The sequence below is a fragment of the Marmota marmota genome, unplaced genomic scaffold (genome assembly GCF_001458135.2).
Source record: "Marmota marmota marmota unplaced genomic scaffold, marMar, whole genome shotgun sequence".
In the NCBI taxonomy this organism is placed as follows: domain Eukaryota; kingdom Metazoa; phylum Chordata; class Mammalia; order Rodentia; family Sciuridae; genus Marmota; species Marmota marmota.
The window spans coordinates 2,080,594-2,102,870 of NW_025999977.1; the positions used below are offsets into that span (position 1 = coordinate 2,080,594).

The following is a 22,277-nucleotide window of genomic DNA, read 5'->3' on the forward strand; positions in this document are numbered from 1 at the left end:
CCCTGCCCTCCCCACCCCACCAGGTACCCCTCCTGGGCCTTCCTGGGTCTGGATGCGGCCCAGCCTCACCTTCTCTCTCTGGATGAGCTCAAAAGATGCCAGCAGCTCCCCCGCTGGCTGGCTGCCCCTCATCAGTGGGAACCAGGCCAGCCGGGGCATCCTTTCCAGGCTTGGTTGACATATGCAGCGACCCATGAACTCATCTGCACCCTAGACCAGGTGTGGAAGGAGAAGGGTCAGTATCCCCCAGCTCAGGATTCAGAGTGACCTCCAAAAATCAGTAGGCCTGAATCCTGCCTCCTGGGAGGGTCCTGGGAGTCAGGGAAGCCCCCTCAGGCCAAGTGGAAAACCCTGCCCTCCTGAGAGGGACGCCAGGATCAGGTGAGATCTGAGCAACCTTGGACACTGTGCTAGGTTCAAATTCCCACCATGGTTGGGAAGACCCTCTGTATACTGAACTAAGTGCTCCTGCTTTAATGTAATCCAGCTCTGAGCCCATGAGAGACCAGAGAGACAGTCTCCCCACATTTCTCTAATGCCCACAGCCATATGAGTGACATTCCCAGGGACTTTTGATATGTCCTGACTGTTCACTTTCATCCTTAATTTCTCCAGCTTTAAAATGGAAAACTCTGATCATGCTCATCAAATTATGTTCCCAAAATAATGTTTTCACCTGATAATCCCTTTGCCCAGGTACCTTCCTCAGCTCCCTGCTGTCCAGAGGACAGAGTCCAAACCCTCCTCTGGCACAGAAGGCCCCCTCACTGCCGCCTGACACCTCTCTTTCCCTGCCTACGCATCCTCCCCTCCTCCGGCCCACTGGCCTCAGCTGGCCTCTCCCTCTCCTGCCCTCACATGGCCACTTCCCCCAGTGCTGCTGGCCTCTCCCCTTGTCAGCCACTGCACGGAGACTGTGCATCACACGCAGGCCTGGCCAAGTCCAGCAAGGGCAGTGGGCAGAACCTGGGTCTCCGCCAGATGGTGGTGTGGCCTCCCAAGCCCTCGTGCCTTGCCCAGAGCAGGGACAGACCCAGAGCAAAAACTGGGAGGCCACGCTAACTGCAGCCACACCACTGCAGGGGACCTCGCTGTCCCCAAGAGCCATCCTGGAATGGCCACCGGCTCCATATAAATGCCCACACCAGCAGGTGACAGTCTGGCACCAATTACTGAGCGTTAACTGCAGCAGCTACAGCACTGGAAGGGGTCCTGAGGCTGCTCTGGGCCAGGTGTTGCCCCTTCAGCTGCTGAGAGCTAGAGACGGGGTGGGACTGGTGGAGGGCTAGGCAGGCAGGAGAGCAGGAGCTCCGGGCAGCAGTCATTTGCTAGATGCTATCCCACAGGGAGGGAAAGGACTCCGAGCAACACGTTAAGAAGAAGAGGGCAGATGGTTTGGGCAAAGGGGCCCCAGCCTGGGTTGGGGGTGGCAGTGGGATGAGAGGGGAGAGAGCAGCATTTCAGAGATATTTCCAGAAAGTGTTACCATGACGGGGTGTGGGCGCACAGGCCCACAGAGAACTCTGGCACATCCTGAGCACCTCCCAGCCCACCCTCCACCTGCACCCTTCTCCACACAGTCCCAACTAGGCTCCCTCCACCTGCTCATTCCCCAGGGCCCTCGCTCTTCCTCCCAGAGTTCCCAGGTAGGGTTCCCAGCCCAGGCCCACGTTGTCCACTGCCAGCTGACCCCTCACACACATATCTGGTGGGGACCCTAGACAGCCCTTCCCCTGGTCCCTGGCATCCAAGTGGTGGCAACTTTTACTGGAAACATCTTCCAAACCCTGCCCCCGCCATCCTTCTCCTTGCCCCTACCCAGGTGAGGCCTCTTTGCCACACCCCTGGTCATCTCTTCCAGGAGCATCAACTCCTTAAAATGTTGCTCTGACCCTATCACCAACCCCCCACGCTGTTTCCTAACTCGCACTCCCTTCCCCCTGCCAGCCTGCCCACCCCTCCCCTCGCAGCCCCCCACTCACCCCCACACTATGCTGCAGTGCCCCTCAGCCTCCCCCACCAACCCCGGGACCCCATTTCCTTCAGGGCCTTTGTCCTCCCCACAGCCTTCCCTGATGTTCCAGCCTGGCTCCATCCCTCCCTCCTTGGAACCTTCCAGAGCTGCCTTTCCAATACTGGAGCATTAGCCACCTGCAGCTATTTAAATTCACATTTTAATTCTTTAAAACACAATGAAATTTAAAACTCAAGTTTCTGGGTTTGTACTAGCCACATTTCAAGTGCTCCCTAGCCACATGCAGCTAGTGGCTCCCACTCTGGACAGCACAGCTAGAGAGCACTTCCGTCATCACAGGAAGTCCTGTTGGACAGCTCCGTGCAGAGGCCCCTGCCTGTGCCACAGAGCTGTATGGCACTCTGGGACATGCTCACTCACATACATAGAGGATTCTCTACTCTCTGGGTGAGTCTCAGCCTCAAATAAGGGACCACTCGTCTCAGTAAAGCAAGTCTCTGATACATGTCTGAAGAATCAGCAGCTTTTGATGGGGAAAGAGGCTATTCTTGGAATCACATAAATAAGGTAGAGACAGAAAAAACCCAGGCTCCTGACCACAGCCAAGTGCCCTTTCCAGATCTGTCCCCTCACTGTGCCACAGGGCACAGCACATGTGCTAGCAATCCATTTTTAATTCCTCTTAAATAGTTTTAATTACTCCACAGCCTGAGGGGTCAGGGGAGAGGCCACCAGCCCCAGCCCTGGGGAGCACCCAGCTGGATGGAAACCCAGAGCTCATAGCACAGCTCTCCTCAGGGCCCTGCAGCAGGTGGGCAGTGGGGGGCAAGGGAGCGAGCTGGGCACACTCACGTAGGTGTCGTGGTCATAGAGCTCTACCACGATGCTGGGCGGCTGCTCAGCAATGCTGGCCGGCTCACCGAAGATCTCAATCTCGTAGAAGATAAGGGTCTGGTCCCAGGTGGGGTTCAGGGTGTTCTTTACGACCACTGTCTTCTGACTCTGGTGCAGGAAGGAGACGATCGCATAGGGATCTGTATGGGCCAAGTTGGGAAGAGAGACAGGACATGGCAGGGACCGTGAGGGTCTCCTCTCAGGAGGCGCCCAGGCCGCAAAGCTGAAGCAGGGCTGTGGCCGCCACTCCAGAGCAATGTATCCACGCTGGAACCCATTTTCCTCAGGGCCCTTTCCTGGTCAGGGGAGATCAGACTGGAGGAGGCGGGAGGTGATTCAGGAGACCAGTTACGAGGCTCCTGCAATGACCCCAGGCAGATATGGTCCTGGCTTAGTGGGCGTGGACCTAAGAGCTGGTATGCAGTGGGTCGTGTGAGCTCCTTACTATCCCCAAACTCCTTTGCAGCCTGCCAGCCCTGGACGCACCAGTCTGGGACCTAGCCACAAGCCATTCTCTCGGCCCAGTCCCAAAGGCAAGTTAGTGTCACTGGAGCAGATTCTAGGACAGTGGTTCTCCAATGCAAGCAGGCAACAGAATCCCCTGGAAGGTACCCAGAGATTACTGAGTCCCACCCCACACTATGACACTGCAGATCTTTCCAGCAAGTTCCAAGGTGATGTTGATGCTGCCTTAAGGCCACACTTGGGAAAACAACAAGGGAACAGGTCCTTTGGGACTATGTGCTACTCAAGAGAGGAGCACAAGGCCTAGAAAAAGGGGCCCTTCCAACTTGTCCTAACGGAATGGGAACCTGGGGCTGAGGGCTAATTTGTTACCATTTTGTAAGTCTCCAAATGCCAAATGCTGAGGGCACTTGGACAGGAAAGTGTGGGGACACAGGAGGCTGGCAGCTGAGCGTTAACTGCAGCAGCTATAGCACTGGAAGGGGTCCTGAGGCTGCTCTGGGCCAGGTGTTGCCCCTTCAGCTGCTGAGAGCTAGAGACGGGGTGGGACTGGTGGAGGGCTAGGCAGGCAGGAGAGCAGGAGCTCCGGGCATCAGCTGATACTGAATGTCTGTGAGGACTTGGCCCAGTGCCCTCATGGAAGCCCTATGCCCTTGGCACCTTGCAGTGCCCTACCTGCTCTGAGCCCACAGGCCTGCCCCAGCACTGACACCCTGTGGGACCCCAAGAGATCCTCAATGACCTTAAAAGCAATGGTCTCTGCCTCACTGGGCTCAGAAGGGTGCAAGAATGTCCAAACAACCCTGAGGCTGGGATGAGGAGACAGTGAACCCCACCAAGAAGACATAAGATGACGGGCTCCTGGACCACAAGGAGACCAAGGGGTAAGCCAAGGCCACCGCATAGGACACAGCAGAGAGAGGGACTCTGCCGGTAGAAGAGGTGGGAAGGTGGGTGAGGAGCAGCAGGACTCCTATAAAGGGACCCAGAGAGCAGGGCCTAAGATGGTGGGTGTTGCTCAAAGAACCCATCATAAGGGGGAGGGGCATCTAAGTTACCAGGCAGAAGCCATGGGTACCCATTGGCTGGTCAATGCTGGGTTTAGCCACAGGAGGCTGACCACTAGCCTGGGGCCAGCCTGTCACCTCCTGCACAGAAGCACAGCAGGGTCAGTCATGGGGAGTGTCCTGCAGGAAATTGATGTTGAGCCCTGCTATGGAGTAGCAGAGGAGCAGAAGGTTCTGGGGATAGAAGGAACTGCAGGGGGAGAGGCAGGGGCAAATGCCACCTCTTGCTGATGGGAGCCTCCCTGGCACGGGGCTCCCCCTTCCACGCACTGGCCCTGGCAAGGCTGGCTGAGTCCTCTCCCTCCTGCCCCTGGCAGGGCCCATCGGCAGTGGCGGCGTCTGTGCATTTAATGAAACCGTCTGGCTGTGATACCATCAGCTCCAAGCTCGGCAGAGAACCTCTCCCAGTTCCAGTAAGGGAAGGAGGGCGCGTTCCCATAAATAAAACCATATTAGAGGGCCGGCGAAAAAGCCCCTTTTGTTCCCACCCCCCGTGCTTCCCAACGCTTTATTTTTATAAGCATGCGGGCCCCAGACCGACCGAGTTTACACAAAGATCACAATTGCACATTGTGGCGGGCCTTGCACGCCGTATTGGTGTTGGCAGCACCCCCCACGCCGGCCCCCCCCCCCAGCAGGCCGGCTCCCTCCAGCAGCCCCAGCAGCCCAGGCAATGAGCTCAGCACTGGGGGGTGGGTGCTTTCAAACAAAACTCACCCAGACCCACACACGGGCCCCCAGCCGCCCACGGGAGAAAAAACACAACAAAGACATTGTAAAGAGCAGGCCTGGAGGCCCCCGGCCTCAGACACTGGGCCACTGTGTGCTGGGGCCTGGCCTCTCCCCCAGAGGGCCCAGCCCCTCCCCCAAAAAGCGAAACAAGGAGGGGGGCACTGTTGCTCCAGCAAGGTGGTCAGATGGACTCACAGACACATCCTCTTGCAGAGAAGCCAAGAGGAGGGAAGGTGGAGGACTGGGTTCTCACTTTCATCCCAGCCTCGGGCTCTCCCCAGGGCTGTGCACCCCGGGCCAGGGGGCATGTTTGGAAGGGTTCTCTCTGAGGACCACAGCTGCCCTGGAGAGACTCCAGCCACACACACACACAGGATTCCACCAGCATCCCCATCCACAATAGAGCCAGGGATTTCACCAAGTCCCAGGCAGGTTTGTTGATTATTTGGGGGGGGCGGTACCAGGGATTCAACCCAGGGGCACTTAACCACTGAACCACATTCCCAGCCCTTTTTTAATATTTTGAGACAGGGTCTCTCTAAGTTGCTTAGGGCCTCACTAAGTTGCTGAGGCTGGCCTCACACTTGCAATCCTTCTGTCTCAGCCTCCCAAGCCTCTGGGATTACAGGCATGAGCCACCATGTCAAACTCCAGGCAGACAATTCTTTGGCTGGATCCAGTGCCCTGAATCTGGCCGTTCAGACTGAGCCCTGCTGCTCCAAAGGAGGACCTTCTGCATTCAACATCCTAAGCTCCCCTGTGGGACCTTTCCACCAACCAGCCCAGACCACCAATGTGGAGAACAGGATGGGTAGTGTCACATTCTTTGTCCAAAGAGGGAGATTTGCCCCCAGGAAGACCTGCAATTCCAATTCCAGTGCTCCTACATGTCACACTCGTTGGAAGGAGACCATGGAGTGGATCACAGCAATCAAATTAAAACTACCCTACAGCAAAAATTTAAGAAAAATGATTCAAAATTGTAACACTCAGTGTTGGCAAATAGTTGATGAAGTATGAGGTATTCTTTATCGCTGGAAGCAATTCAGCAACCTTCAGAAAAGTAATTGGGAAGTATGCCCATAAAACATAAAGCCATTCAGGCCCCCTTTTCCATATTACTGGGAATGACCCAAATTAGCCAAACGCTATCTGTACAAAGATGTTTGCTCTGGTGTTATTTATAATATATCATTCATTTTATATAGAGTTGTTGGTAGGTTATCACTGACCTAGGAATGGGAAGATGAAGGAGACCAATTATAGCTCTTAGCATCATCAAACATCAATGAAACAAGAGATAGAGCGTAGGTTGTGTGTGACTTAATAGTGGAACACACAGGTGCAAGGCGTAGGGGTCCCCAGCGTAGCCTGGTGACATTGAGTCAGGCTTCCTGGAGGTGGTCTCCTACCTGAGCCTCAAGAATCAGGAAGGAATCAACAGAGACCAGGATAAAGGTCAGCCAAGGGTGTCAAGGCACCCAGCAGGCAGAGACACCAAAGAGCATGGGCACTTGGGAAACAGGAAGTTGTTGGTGGAGGTGAAAGGGAGTAGGGAGCACCCATGGCGGGGGGCAGAGGGGAGGACCAAGGTGAGCAGATCACCCATGGCCCTGGACTCCTGCTGAGCAGTGTGGGCTGAATACTGTAGACAGGATGTTGCCCTCCTCTGGGAGCTCAAGGGTCCCAACACGGTTGGACAGCCTCCTTCCCTGCAGCCGCAGCACCTCCTAGGCCACCGCGCCCTGCAAACATGAGAGCTCCCTCCCCGTCTCTTTCCTGCTCAGGAACCTTTCTTCAGTGGAGCATTTCACAAGCCTCCAATGCATTTGGGGAAAACACCTCCTTATGCTTCTGGGGCAGAATGCCTCCGATGGAGCCAACCCGAACAAAAAGCCCTGCCTAAAGGGAGAGGGGGCCGGAGGACGTGACCAGAATCCAGACGCAGGAAGCCCCAAAGCAAGAATTCCCCCCATACCACTCAGGACAGAGTCCACATCTGTATGGAAAACTGAAGCTCTGGTCCCCAGGCCACAGTGTAGCAGCCATTCATCAGATGTCACTGTAGCCCAGCCTGGCAGGAACATCTCTCAGGACCACCCAACTGCACAGCCTTTTCCTCCCAGGAGCCATGGGGCCAGCAAAGAGGGTCACGGGACCTTCTGCCCTGACACCCACCCCAGCCATGGGTTAATGAACAATGTGACTTGGGAAGCCACGTCGAGCCCCATGAGACCCTCAAAGAAATATTTCTGGGCTCCTCCAGCTAAGGGCCATCTCCTGGAATGTGATAGCATCATGCCAGTGCTGCATCTGGGTGGCAGCTCTGCCACCCAACCAAGTTCTCATCTGGGGAGCAACTTGGTGGAGCAGAAAGCTTCCCACAGGGAACCCTTTGAGAAATATCAGTCTACCAAGAAGAGCCACCCGGCTTACATGTGTTCAGGGAAACCACGCTACCCTCTCCAGAATTCCAGGGCAGGCAAGGCAGAGCTGGGTGCCACACAGATGTCACTGTCTTCTCTAGTCACGGCTTTCAGTTTAAGGCAAAGCCAGCACATACCAGAGACGCTGGCCAGGCACCAACAGGCCCACCCCCATATCCAAAAGAAGCCACTGGAATTAAGAGCATCTTACAATGTGTAGGTCTAACTGCTGTACAGGACACACACACACACACACACACACACACACACACCACAGGCACTTTCCAAGGGTGCAGAGGACCCAGGCTGGCTATGTGTTCAAGCCCTACCTGAAGGGGAATCCCCAGGCTTCCTGGACAGTCACATCACCACAAAAAGCCCCTTCTAGATGGTGGAATGAGATGGCCATTATCACCCTATATACACACATGATTACACACATGAAACACATATGATTACACGGTGTGACTCTGCACCACATTCGTGTACAATGTGTCCAAGTGCATTCTACTGTCATATAAAACTAACTAGAACAAATTTTTAAAATAAAAAAAATAAAGAAATTATTTTTTTTTAAAAAACCTCTTTATGCCAAGTCCGATATTGTTCTAGAAGTGTTTTCTGGGCAACTCCTGCATATCCCTCAACTCCTCAGCCAGGGAGGAAGCACAGATACAGCCCCTGCCTCTGGACAGCTCCAGAGTCCACCGCAGAGGGACAAGGAGAGTCCATGGGGGCACCAGAGCACAGGAAAGGCCCAGGTCAGGCTCAGGAGCATGCCCCGGGGAGGGCCCTCTGCCCCAGACAGCAGCAGGCAGCTGGAAGGTGCTACCAGCGACAGACAGAGTTAGACCCTCCCCTGGCCCCAGACATTCCGGATTCACACATGAGTTTCCTCAGAGAAATGCCAGCCGGTGGCCGCGCACAGCCTCAGGCCGCCAGCCGCCCCAGGGTCAGTTCCAGGGGAGAGATTGCTTTGGTTTAGGGTTTGGGAGTGAAAATAAACACTCTGGGTTTTATAGGTTCCCCACGTTGGCTGCTGTTTTCCCTTCCATCAGCTGCTCAATTGGGCCTTTCATTCAGAAGCCAGTGGCCTCTGAGGAAGCCCTGGGCAGTGCCCGCAAAGCTCAAGGGATGTTTATCTGGGGGAGGGGTGGAGCCAGGATGGAAAGTGTGACGTCTCCGCAGGCCAATGCCAGGCTGACCCTGCCCTGCAGTCCCTGGACTGAGCACTGGCTTCCCACGCTGGTCCCTTGGAGGAGTTCCTGACTTGTAGGGTCCTCGGCCAACCAGGCGCACAGGGGACAAGAGGCCCTCCACCTGAGCCCCACCTGCCCACTCACCCTGCACAAACCCACTGCCTGCACCCTCCCCCTTCACAACCTCCCCAGGAGAGAAAGCAAGGCGGCGAACTAGACCCCTTCTTATTTCTCAAGGTAAGTTCCAATGGCCAGAGCCCGGATGTGTATCCCAGAGTTAGAAATCGCTGCAGATATTGACCTGCCCCTGGCACAGCCCTCACAAGGTTGCATCTGTGAGTACTACCTGGGCATAGGGCGTGCTCAGAAAGTAGTCATTCTTAGGTGCCCAATGCTACAGGCTCAGGGGAAGACAAAGCCCTTTCCTGGGGGCAGGGCAAGGAGGGTCATGGTCAAAGTGGGAAGGTTGCAGCAGGAATTCATCTGTGCAGCAGGTAAGGGCCCTGAGAGAGGCACCAGAGAGGAAGCCAAGTGGTGTGGAAGGAGAAATTGTCTCAGCCTGGAGAAGGGCATCCCGGCGGGTCTTGAAGGACAACTAGGAGTTCACCTGGTTTAGATTAGGAAGGAAATGCACTCTAGGCAGAGAGGATGCTAAATGCAAAAGTCAGGCACCTGGAAGAGACTGGCAAACAGACGAAGGCCGATGGGACTGGAGCTAGTGAAGAGAGGGGAACGAGCCCCAGATGAAACCGGTGAGGACCACAGGGGCAGTCTGGCGAGTGGGGGTCCGTCTGTCAGGGTTTTTGAAAGCAGATGATCGATGTGCCCAGGTACGCTGAGGGCAGGCAAGCCACGAGGCCTCCAAGTGGCCTGAATAAGAAGGGGCAAGGCCAGCGTAATGTGACAGTGTGATGCTGAAGACAAGGGAACAGATCTGAGAGATCTGGGTGCCAGAAGCCACAGAACCGTGTGACTGAGGGTTTCTGAACCCCAGGACCAAGGCAGGAAATGCAGAGGAGCCTGGACCTGGGAGCGGCGGCCCCTCAAGGATTGGGTCTGGACGGGATGGGCCACTAGAGCAACTGCAGCCCACGCCATGAAGCAAGTGGAGAAGAAGGACGCCGCTGGAGACCCTGGAGAGGGTGTGGCCTGGAAGCCATGCCTGGGGGGCTTTCAGGAAGGAGGGGATGGTCAGCCATGCCAAACCCTGCAGAGGAGTCAAGCAGATCCCGGAGGAAGGGCTGCTGCACCTGACAACCAGGAGGCCACGGGACTGAGCATCCAGCAAATGCAGCAGCCACCCCCCACAAGGGATGCCTCGGGCCACATCCCCTGTTGCCTGCAGGCCTGACTCCTCCATCTCAGCTCTCAGCCCAGGGTCCCCGGCACTCCTCCCTCTCTCCCACCTACCAGAAAAAGAGTCCTTGTCCATCGCTGGCAGGTCCCGGGCCTGGTACATGTAGCAGCGTAGGTGGTAGCGATTCCCGTCTTCACCGAAGAAGAAACAGAGACGCCAGAGTGAGCGGTTGACGGGGTCTAACTGCTGGGGCTAGAGGGGAGGGGAGTCTGCCCTCAAAGGACAGCAGACAGAGGGGCTGAATGACAGAAGGGACATAGGCCACTTCTCGAGAGTGAGCCTCGCAAGCCAGGAGGACGAATCACAGCTCCAAGGTAGAACTGATTGCTGCATCCTGAGGCCAGACCAGAGCTTCAGGAATCGGGAGGAACAGAGGAGGACGGGGAGGAGCAGAGGCCAAATAGGTAGCAGGCACTCACTAGGCACAGTGTGAATGCCCACTCTCACACTTGAGTGGATGCACACGTGCACACACACAGACACACGTGCACACACAGATACACACGTGCACACATACAGACACACACATGTGCACACGCACAGACACACAGGTGCACACATACCTAAAGACACTGATCAGAGAGCACATAGACTCGGTTCTCCAGAGCCCCGATATACACACCTGCCCACGTAATCCCATGCAAACAGAAGTGTAGGGTGCACACACACATCACCTCTGTAGGTCCCACCAAGGATCACTTACAGTCAAAGATGCAGGAGATGGTGGGTCTGTTCACACCGAAGCTCAAGGTAGAGACGGACACAGAATCGTCGCTCCTATCATCCACTACACCACCCTGGAGGCACAAAACTGGTCATGGCAGATTCTGACCCCAGAGCCCAAAGCTAGTGGGGAAACATAGGGAGGACACGAGCCAAGAAATTGGGAGTCCTGAGACCCCACCATCATCATCGTGACAATTGCCCACCTCGTAGGTGAGAAATGCAGGAGTTTGCCTTGAGTCCTGCTGTCCTGGGCCCTCCCTGTGCACCCTGGGGTGTGCAGCAGTACACCTGGCCTCCACCTTCTGGACGCATGGAGCCTCTCCACTAAGTTGTGGCTACCAGGAATGTCTCCAGACATTGCCAAATGACCCCGGGGTTAGAGGGATTGCCTCCTACTGAGAACCAACAGTAAGAATTAAATCAAATGTTGTACCTGCAGCCTTGGGCAAGATGCCTGGCACTCAGTAACATCAGTTTAACTAGTGACATCAGTTTAACCCTGTCATCTCTCTAGTGTCATGTTAATTTAGTCACTTCTCCTGATCATCCACAGTGCCCTGAACTCCCCTATGTCTGCACCCACCCCTTCACTACCAGGGTCACGACACTCTTCAGCTGCTAAAAGCAGTTGGCCTCCAACGACACTCAGAAGCTCATCCTCTCTACGGCATCGCTAGACGCCAATGTCAAAGTACCAAAGGATTGTGGGAAACTCTTCCGACCCTCTAGAGAAGACTGGATAAGCCAGGGGGGAATTCTGAGCTGTTCCAGATTACAGGTTGACAGGAAAAGACTCTAAAGGACTCTCCAAGGAAGAATTCAGCAGAGAGCTGGCTACTGGGGTGCATCTAGTGGAGCCAAGGTCTGGAGGTCCCGGGTTAGCATCTCTGGGCTCCCACTATCCACCCGCTGCATATTTATAGACAGTGCTGGTGCCAGAGGCATATAGGTCCCAAGCCAGATCACAAGCTCTGGGGAAAGGCTTAGATACTCACTGTCTCTAAAAGTTCCCACTGTGCTAGGGAGAGTCTGGGGCCAAGGACAGGAACAGAAGCAGGGGGCCACAGCTGGCTCAGAAATCTCTCCATCAGTTTACTGTGTACAAAGCCATTTGGGCAGGCCTGTCACCTTGTCCTGATTAGCACTGGGATCTAACCATGGAGCCTTGAGTCACTTTGGGGAACACCAAGACCAGACCACTCCCCTGAGCCAGATGCCCACCTCTCTGGTGCCCTCCCTCAAGCCCACCTTCCTCCAAGGGCCAACAGCCCAGCCGCATACCACAGAGGGGCTGGGAGAGCAGGCACCGTTTCCCAGAGGCCCGTGCTGCCTGCTCCCTCTGCCATCGCTATTTCTCCAATCCTTCCTCCTGTCCTCTCCTCAGACCGTCACCTGCTCCATTTCAGAGGTGGAGTGATAAGGTGGCCTCTGCTCCATTTCCTTGCCCAGTGGCTCTTCCCATCCCACAAATGTGCACAACCCCTCTAAGAAAGCCCTGGCACCTTCCTGGGGTTGCCTGCTGGTCCCACCCAGGTCCACCCAGACGGGCCAGTTCTCAGCAGTGTAGCCCTGATCTTCACCCTGGATGGAGCCATTTCCCAGGAAGCACCCCAGCTCCTGGAGCTGCAGGGTCCCCCAACCCCTGTACCTCCAAATATAAGACAGTCTTTCACTTCTGTCCTCTCCTCTTCAAACCACAGCCACCTTCAAGCCTAGCCCAAGCTCCTCATCCCAGAAGTCCCTGGATGCCTGTCCCCCTACCCACCCTGCAAGCCAGGACCAGCTTCATCACCCACCGTCACTCAGCTCCGTAGCGGGAACCTTCAGTGCCTCTTATACCTGAAGGGTCAAATGACACTTCCTCCCAGTCAGGCCCCAGTGACCTGTCCCATCCCCCATCCCACACCAAGGTCTGCCTCCCTCAAACCCGGCCCCCTCAAGCTTCCCAGGATCACCCTTGCTCCCTCTGCTCGCTGTTCCCTGTCTAGGCTGCCATCAGGCATCCCAGTCCTCCCCACCTAAGGTCATCCTGCAAGTGATTGGCTCTGGCTCACTTCACCAGACATCCTCCTTTGTGACAGGGAGGAACAGTGACCCTGCCCTAGCTTCCTTTCACCACAATTTCAACGAGGCTCTAAAACCAGATCACTTGGGCCCCAATTCTGACCCTGTAATTAACTGGCTGTACAGCTGTGGGCAAGTTGCTTAATGTCTCTGAATGAATCGTTTGTGAGTTGGAAAGAGGTCTACAGCACCTATCTCAGAGGTACCGTGATGGACAGCTAAAGAAGAGAGAAGACAGAGAACAGGAAGTTCTTGGTATACTGCCTGGCACCAGAGCCAATGTTCCAGAAACGTTAGCTAGTGATGACCTTGGGAAACGGCTGTGCTGGGGTGGTGTTCAGACACCTCATACTTGTATTCTCACAATTATTCCAGGAAGCTGGAAAAGTGAACGTTTCCGTAGGGGATCCCAGCCCTGGGGGATCAAACCTGCACGAGCAGGCGCCTCCCCAGAACTTGGGTCCCCCTCTCTCTCTCTCTCTCTCACACACACACACACACACACACACACACCCCAGCAGGGTAACAGAGAGGAGTGCCATACTGCAGGCAGGGGAAGTCCAAAGGCCTCGTCGTCTTGAGGTCCTCCCTCCTGGGCTGCTGTGGCCCTCAGGGTTCCCACCAGGAGAGGCTCCTGGCCTGACCGCACTGCTGCGCTGCCAACAAGTCAAGCAGCTACTGGCCACTGAGCACCCCTCCTGGCTACAGTGCCTGTGGGCTCTGAGGCCAAGCATGGGGACAGACTTGAAGGCTCCCAGCAGGCCATCCAGGCAGGAGACACAGGACACCAAGGCAACAGGGGGGGACACCAGCCAGCACTGGGGTTCAATGAGGCATCTGGCACTGGCACCTGGCCCCTCCAGCTGCTGGCTATGAGGCCTGGGGTGTGGTGGGGGAGAGGGACCGGGTTCAGTTGGGGTGAAAGGGCCACAGACCCTTGTCCCTCCTCCCCAGCCTGGCCACACACAAGTGCCCCACCGGCAGGTAGGGTGCTGGGTGAGCACAAAGTGGTGGTGGGGGGTGTCGTCCAGCTACACAGGCCCCATAATTCACCTCTGCCTCAAGGGCACCCACAGGGACCTCCCTGCTTGTGGTGGCTGCCAACACCCATCCCCACTCACCTCACACCTCCTTCAGACGGCCTCCCCTCCTGCCGCCCATCAACACCCCCCACAGGCTCTGTCTGGGACTCTGGATCCCTGTCCAAGGGCAGGGCCTCCCGCCTGCCATCAGAAGAGGTGTTCCCCTCCCTGGGACTTCCACCAGGGCTGGGGCCAGGTACAGTCCTCGCTCAGGCCTGACCCACAGCAGCCCCTGCCCGAAGAATAACTCCCAGGGGGCCCTCCACCTGGCCTTCTCCACCTGCCCTGCCACCAAGGGAGGGGCCCAGCCATCCCCCGTGGTCACGGGACACCAATGCCACTCACATACATCCCTTCTTCCTGCCCTCTCCTTGCGGTTCAAGGAGTCGGATGGGGATTGCGAGGAAGATCCATTTCTGGGGAGCAGGGCAGACACACACTCAGAGCCAAGCAGAGGGGCAGTTACGAGATCAGTGCCTCCCAGCAGAGCCCCAGTCCCCGGCTGCCCTGGTTCACACTCTGGTCAGAACTCCAGCCACACAGCAGTCCAACATCTTCACATTCTCTGGCCACCAACCCTCCCCAAAGGGACCTGGGCTCCCCAACGGCCCCTGACCCTCTTCTGTGGCCTTATTTTTCCTTACAGCACAGATGCCTGGCACGTTCACCTTTCTGCTGACTGCCTCCATCACTGGCAGTGAGCTCTAGGCGGGCACCGCTGGGTCCCCAGTGCCCACTGCAGGGCCTGGCACACAGAGGCCCTGGTGACATGTTTACAGAATAAGGGAGTGAAGTCCAGGGCCAGCTCCCCACCCACCCACGCGCCTCCCTCTTCACACCCTGGAACTTCCGTAGGGGTTGAGCCCCAGAGAGGCGCGCCCCCCCCCAGGTGAGAAGAGAGTGCAGGCAGGGACCCGGAGGGTGGCTCGGTGGTGCAGCACTTGCCCTGCAGGCGAAGCCCTGGGACCCATCCCCAGGAATGAAAAAGAAAGGAAGAGGGTGAAGTGGCGGTGTGATGTACAGAGTACTGCCAAGCGGTGTGCTAATCCAGGGACTACTCAAAGAGTCCCCACAGCCTTCCAGGGAGGGATGACAACCACCTCTGTGACCCCAGAGCACACGGAGGCAAAGCAACCCGACAGCAGCAGTCCCAGGGCAAAAGAGCGGCCAGCAGATATGGAATAAATGGGTCACCTGTAGCAGCACGTCATGTGCATGGAGGAGAAAATCCAGGTGACAGATTCATTTTACAGACCCTGGGGCACAGACGGAGGAAACGCCCAGGCTGCATGAGGTCCCAGGAGGGGAAGGGGACAGGAACTCCCCAGGCCTCCAAGTGTGGATCAGTGGGCATAGAGAGGACACGAGCCAGGGGAAATTGGGAGTCCTGAGACCCCACCATCATCATCGTGACAACTGCCCACCTCGTAGGTGGGAAATGCAGGAGACTGTCTTGAGTCCTGCTGTCCTGGGTCCACCTTGTGCACCCCGGCGTGTGCAGCAGCACAGCTGGCCTCTACCTTCTGGACGCCTGGAGCCTCTCCACTAAGTTGTGGCTACCAGGAATGTCTCCAGGCATTGTCAAATGACCCCGGGGGTAGAGGGATTGCCCCCAGCTGAGAACCAACAGTAAGAATTAAATCAAATGTTGTACCTGCAGCCTTGGGCAAGATGCCTGGCATTCAGTAAGGGGTACTAGTGACATCAGTTTAACCCTGTCATCTCTCTAGTGTTGTGTTAAGTTAAATGATGCCTCTCCTCTGGTCTTCTTTAATGCCTTGAGCCCACCATCCTTTTGCCACAGGGCCTTTGCACAGGCTGTCCTCTCCATCTGACATGCCCTCTCAGCTAGCTAACTGGAGCTCTCTCTCCAGCTTAGTCATCACTGAGGCATGGACACTTCCTTGATGAGCCAGCCTCCTTCCTGCATCCATCCCCCACGCACATAGGCAAGGTAGGCACAGTTCTATGATACCCACACTCAGCCCAACATCTGGCACTTAGTAGGGATCCAGTAAAGACGGATTACGTGAAACAAACCACCATCATCCCCTTTGCCTGAACCACGTGCCAGTCAGCAACATCCCAGCTCAGGAGGCCAGGATCTGACACTGCCTGGGTGTGGCCTCACTCAGGTCCATGATGGGGGAGGGCAGGTGGGGCGCTGTGCAGGGGGAGTGGCACCGGCAGCGTGGGGCAGGCAGCAGGAGCAGCGAGCGCTTGCTAGGCCCAGGCCACGGGGAGGCTGCGCTCTGCCCCCCACCTCCCACAGCCCTGCACACACCCTGGCCGGCCCCAGGGCCAGGGCCAGGGCATTGGGTTTCCCACAATCACATTCCTGCCTCCATAGCTCATGCTGGCGACTCCCAGGCTGGGGCTGGCAGCCACGCGGTCTGTGGCCACGCACTCTGTCCCAGGGCTAGCTGTGTAAGGGATCCTGCTGCTCGCCCCGGGGCCTGGGTGGCCTCCAACCCACTGCTGCCCGGCAGGAGGCCACGGCTCCCTGGAGGAGCTGGAGGTAGGAGGGACTCACCCCTCAGAGATGTTCCCAGGCTCCCCAGGAGCCCCAAGCCAACGGCCACCTGAGTCTGTCCAGGCCTCACCTCCAAGCACCTCAGCCAGGAGGAGGTGAGCAGGTGAGGAAAATGCAGCCTGTGGAAGGGGACTCCTCACCCACTGAAGTCACATCAAGACCAAGATGGAGCCCAGCAGCAGGCCTGAGAGTCCTGCATCCTGCAAGGCCCTGCAGCAAATGGCCTTGCCCTAGACAGGGTCTGCAGGTCAGGATCCATGGAGAGGAAGGAGGGACACAGAAGGGGTGAGAGCAGAGGCAGATGCTGCAAAAAGACACAGGCTGGGCGGGCAGGTGACAATGCCATACAGCCACACCACGGTGGCCTGGCTGGAATCAATAGGACCTAGAGGCATGTCAGTGCCACTGGGGAGACCAGAGACGCCTTCCTTCCCTGTCCCAGCGGGGTCAAGCAGATGTGCCGCTCTCCTCCACTTCCAGGAGGACCCACGTCCTACCCAGGATGGTGCCAGCAGCACAGGTGGCACGGCTGTTGGAAAGGGCACCACTGCTGGGGGCCATCCCCAGCTCGACTTCTGCAGACAGGACCAGGGAGCAGAGGGTGCTAGGGCCAGCTCACGGGGCTCGCGAGAGCAGATTAAGTTTTCAGGAAGTCTGCAAGTCAGCTGTTAGACACCGTCATCAATAAAAACCGACTCATGCAGCCAGTTACGGGGGTACACACCTGCTATCCCAGCGTCTCAGGAGGCTGAGGTAGGAGGATCGCAATTCCAAGGCTAGCCTCGGCAACTTAGCGAGGCCCTAAGCAATTCAGTGAGAACTTGCCTCTCAATAAAATATTTTTTTTAAAAAAAAGGGCTGCGGATGTGGTTCAGTGGTTAAGCAGCCCTGGGTTCAATCCCTGGTACCAAAAAAAAATTAAATCATACAAATTGACAACTCAAGAGGTCATATTAAAAAGCAAAGGTGGTAAATATTCAAACCTCTCCTAATCACTACCTTTTGCAATTATCTCTCCTCCTGCAATCAGCACCCTTGTGATGAGGTACTCCTGTATCCCTGCTCCCAGCCTTCCTTGACTGCCTCCCTGTTCAATGGTGCCTCATTGCTTAGCTCAAAACCAGCCATGGTAGGGGTGTGTTCACCATGGAAATCAGCAAATGCTACCAATCTGGGCCTTGTTTGTTCTGGAGAGCTTGTTGACCAGCACAGTACTCGGGTGACATTCCAGATTCTCACCTTCTTCACTGTCTCTTCTCTATCTGCTTTGCTGGGACAGCCAAATAATAGGACAAGGTGGGAGAGATACGATAAACCCTGCACAACCCAGCCATTATCTGTTAAGACCTTTCACAATCCCTGTGTGAGGAAACGCAGCTGCAATAATGACGACTTGTCTTCTCTGAGCCTTATTGGTAAAAGGGGATTGCCAATAGAACCCACCTCCTAGGACTGTTAAATGAGATAATATGTAAACAGAGTGGGAGACGACTATGCATGGTATGTGCCCTAGGACAGGGGTCAACCATTGCTGACCATAAAGAGCCAGGTAGTAAATACTTTCACCATGGACCCTATAGTGTCTGTCACACTGTTCCGCTCCCATTGTAGCAAAAAGCCACCACAAACAATATGCAAGTGAATGACCACACCGTCTGTCTGCCGAGGAACCCTTATTTACAAAAACAGGCAGAAGGCCAGATTTGGCCTGTAGGCCGTGCTTCACCAACCCCTGCTCTATAAGGGGGAGGTTATTATTGGTGTTGTGTCATTATCATCCCCCATCCGATAATCAGTGAGAAAACTGAGGACCAGAGAGACCAATGTCTACCCTGAGATTACACAGCACATTTAGCGGGCAGAATCAAAGGTCTCCATGGCCAACCTGCTCAAGGCTTTTTCCTAACAACACCTGCTTCCCCATCAGAGCTCAGAGCATCTAAGCCAAGCTCTGGAGCTGCAGAGGACTGAGTACCAAGTCAGGACTGTAGGGAACCCGCTTCACTGCCCTGGAGCTTGGAGGGAAACCCCACACAGGCCAGCAGCCGCAGCCAAGCGAGGAGAAGCTTTTAAAAGAGGGAATGGAACAGAGGAACGAGCAGAACTCCCTTCCTAATCAGGGCTGATTGCAACCTTAAGTAGAATAGCAGGCGAGGGTGCAACCCCATTTCATTTACAGCTGGAGCCAGCGCTTGGAAGCAGATGCTAAACTCCTTGCAAAACTACTGGCTGGCCCCTGGGGATGTGGGAGTGGAATGAGGAAACCTGGAGAATCCACAGTGCCACGTGTGGGCTGGCGAGGGCATGTGTGTGTGTGTCCCTCCAGGGTTTCCACATCTCCACATGTGCAGGGTGCCAAGAGCTCTCTGTCAGGTTTTATCCCGGGCCAGCGTGCCTCGGTAATTAGGACAACTGTATGTCCCACTTTGCCTGGAACGGCCCCACTCACGCCTGTTTAGCCAGCATGATCATTAATAGTGTTCCACACCAGACAATAAATTATACAGTCCCCTAGAAATCATGGAGCCAGACCCTTGTGTATACAGGGGGGCACCTGACACCTCTGCCCAACAAAATGTGGCTGCCATTCTGTCTGTCAATTGGGTCCTCCAGAGTTTAGCATCCCAATCTGGGCAAGATAGACCCGGAGTCCACGCATTTAGAGCACTTGCCCACATTTCTTTCTCTGGAAGAGAGCCAGGGAGACAGGGAGGAGCGGAGAGCCATCAAGCACCCGCTTCCAGCACAATGTCAGGTAGGGGACAGGAACAAGAAACCTGGGCTGCACAGAGTTGCCTTCCAACAGCCCAGCCCCAGCCCCAGCCCCTGCCCAGGCCTGGGTTAACTAACCAAGCAAACCCCTCACACCTCCCGGGCACTAGCCTGGCTCAGAGCGCCAGCTCTGGGAACGGTGCCTGAGGACTGGCCCAGCACACCGCATGGCTCCATCCAGGTGGCAGGCAGACACTCCCACACACCCCAGCGCCCACCCACAGCTGGCCTCCTTGTCAGCCAGCTCTGATCTCGAATCACTCCATTCTGGAACCTGCTTCTCCATGATCCCCTCCCCAGAACTTTCAACTCCCAACTGCCCTTCCATGCCTGTGGCCCAGGCTTGGGACACCTGTCTTTCTGGGTCCTCTCTACTTCAGGGCAGAACTCAGGCCTCTACCAACAACTGCAGGCTTTGGAGGTGGGTGCTACCCAGGGTGGAGGGGAGATGCTTCTCTAGCTGCCCAACTGCCCCAGGGAAGCCAAGCCTCCTGGCTATAAGGCGGAGTGGGGATCCGGCCAAGGGCCACAGCCAGCTGCTCAGCTGCCATGTCCCACCCTGAAGGGCTCTCGATGGGTGAGGACGAACTTTTGCTCTTATAAAAGTGACTTATAAAAAGCGGGTGAAATTACCCATTTGGCCAATGGTCAGGAGACATCTGGGGAGAGGAGACAGAAGAGCCGGCTGTCTGACCTTGCTTCTAATACTGACCCATGCTCCCACTTCTCAGGACTCAGTTTCTTCTGTGCTGACATTTGGATCTCAGAGCTGTTCTAGAGTCGCACTGTCCAGTAGAACTTTCTGCAATGATGTACCATCCTGGGCCAGCTCGTGCGGCCACTGTGTGCTCAAGATGTGTCTGGTCTCACTCGGAACTGAATTCTCTTCATATTACTTTAGATGTCCGTTTAAATAGCCACATGTGACTAGTGGCTACTGTAGCCCAACTAGAGCCTCAGTCTCCTTGACTGTAAAATGGGGCTGATAATAGATGCCAGCCTTCTAGGGTCACCATGAGGATAAAATGAGATAATACAGATTGTCTCACTTTGGGTTTTGGCACGTGATTATATAGATTTTAGTGATTCTATCCCCTTTGGGGTCCTGGATCCCCTAATGAGGTGGATAAAACCCAGGACCTTACACCACAATTTAGCCATTACATACCCGAACATGCAAACCATACACACGCATTCGCAGATGGCGCACTTGTGCGCACACACACGTGCATAACTTTGCATCCGATTTCAAAAGGCTCCTGCAGCTCAGGAGTCTGTTTGAGGACATCCTCAGAACACGAAAGTTCCTCCCAGCTCTGAAAAGCTCCAAGGCTCTGAGCACACGTTGCTGGTCCACCTCCTCCCCTCCTGCCTCCTGAGGAAACCCTCAGGGCTGAGCAGAGGCAGGGCTTGGAAAAATCCTTGCGCGGAGGGCAGGCCCAGGGCAAGGGCGACAGGACAGATTCCGTGAGCTCATCCCAGCAGCCGTCACCAGAGTTCCCAGAGAGGCCGGTGGCGTCAGGAGGGGGTGACTGGGTGGGAGCCGGCGGTGGTGGCTGCGGCGGCAGCAAGGGGTGTGGGGCAAGGAGAGGGAGGCTGGATGGAACGCGCTATAATAGCGGCTTTGTGCTCCGCTTCCCAACTCCTGGGAACGCCAGGAAGATTATGAAACCCGGTGTCTTTGGGAATGCCAGGATATTAGCTGGAAAAAGAATAATACGAAAATAAAATAATGCTCGGGATGGAGACAGCAGACGATTAGCAGACGGAGCCAGGGCCTCCCGCTCCGCAGAGGGAGCCAGGCTTGGCCCCTGCCGAAGGTTTCAGGGAAAGGCTGCCCGTGCTAATGAGCAGACAGGGCCTCCCTTCCAAGCAGACGTCTTCCAGAAGGGGGCTAGCCAGCCAGGCCCAGCCCTCCGGTGGACACACAGGCCAGGGGAGGGGTAGTGGAAGGCCGTGGGCATCACCAGGCCTGTGCTTGGGCCCAGACATCAAGGTACCAGGAAGGCTACCGGCCCCCCTCCCACTGTCCTTCCCTGGCTCCTTCAAAGTCTGCCTCCAGTCTCCTCCATCAAGAAGCCGCCCCTCATCAAACAGTCACCCCGGAAGCACGCATCCTCCCTCCAGCTCCTCCCTGGAGCTCACTGTGATCATTTCTTGTCCTAATCACACAGGCCCTCCCCACGGGCCAGACCAGAGGAGTATTAGAATATCATTTCTGTCCCACCAAGGAATAGGGAGAATAGGTCATCTTGTCCTGCCTCCCTATCCAAGATGCTGGCCACATACCTTCAGCCAGGTGTGAACAGGCCCTGCCTCTCTCTGTGAAGTGAGACTCTGGGGACCTGCCTGGATACTGAATCAGAGTCTGCATTTTAACAAGATCCCCTGACTGGCTCCTTTATTCAAGTCAGAGGAGAACTTCTCTACATGCGTCCCTGTTAACCCTGACCATGACCCTAGGGTGCAGTTCCTTTCATGAGTGAAATAACAGACTCCCTAAACGCATGAGTGACCTGTCCACAGCCTGTGGGCAGAGGAAGCAGAGTCCAGAGCACACCTGCACACTCAGAAGCACTGCCCATCTCACCAAGCTTTCACCAGCACATCAAGAGACGCTGGAGCTGGGCGCAGTGGCACACACCTGTCATCCCAGCAGCTCGGGAGGCTGAGGCAGGAGGATCTTGAGTTCAGAGCCAGTCTCAGCAAAAGTGAGGCTTTGAGCAACTCAGTGAGACCCTGTCTCTAAATAAAATACAAAATAGGGCTGGGGGTGTGGCTCAGTGGTCAAGTGCCTCTGTGCTCAACCTCCAGTACCCACCCCCACACTCACACACAAAAAATGACATTGGGACGGTGAGCAAGGACCAGCACTCAGGTAAGGCAGCAGGGTCCTGGCACCAGAAAATCTTGGGACCATCTGTCCCAAGATGTGAGATGGGCTTTAGACCCAGTCACTCACTGGGGCATCAGTATGTCCAGAGC

The 22,277-nt window shown here is 55.9% G+C and overlaps 1 protein-coding gene across 24 annotated transcripts in view; it reads right to left on the reverse strand.

The window, feature by feature from the left end:
- Nucleotides 1-22,277, reverse strand: part of Dysf (dysferlin) — a 208,332-nt gene that overhangs the window by 75,884 nt on the left and 110,171 nt on the right. For all 24 annotated transcript variants that reach the window (XM_015479534.2, XM_015479530.2, XM_015479532.2 and 21 more), the window contains 4 exons: nucleotides 10,819-10,912; nucleotides 10,169-10,246; nucleotides 2,828-3,009; nucleotides 70-210 (listed from right to left, as the gene is read on the reverse strand). In XM_015479534.2, coding sequence (XP_015335020.1) covers nucleotides 70-210; nucleotides 2,828-3,009; nucleotides 10,169-10,246; nucleotides 10,819-10,912 — 495 coding nt within the window. The remainder of the gene's footprint in view (nucleotides 1-69; nucleotides 211-2,827; nucleotides 3,010-10,168; nucleotides 10,247-10,818; nucleotides 10,913-22,277) is intronic.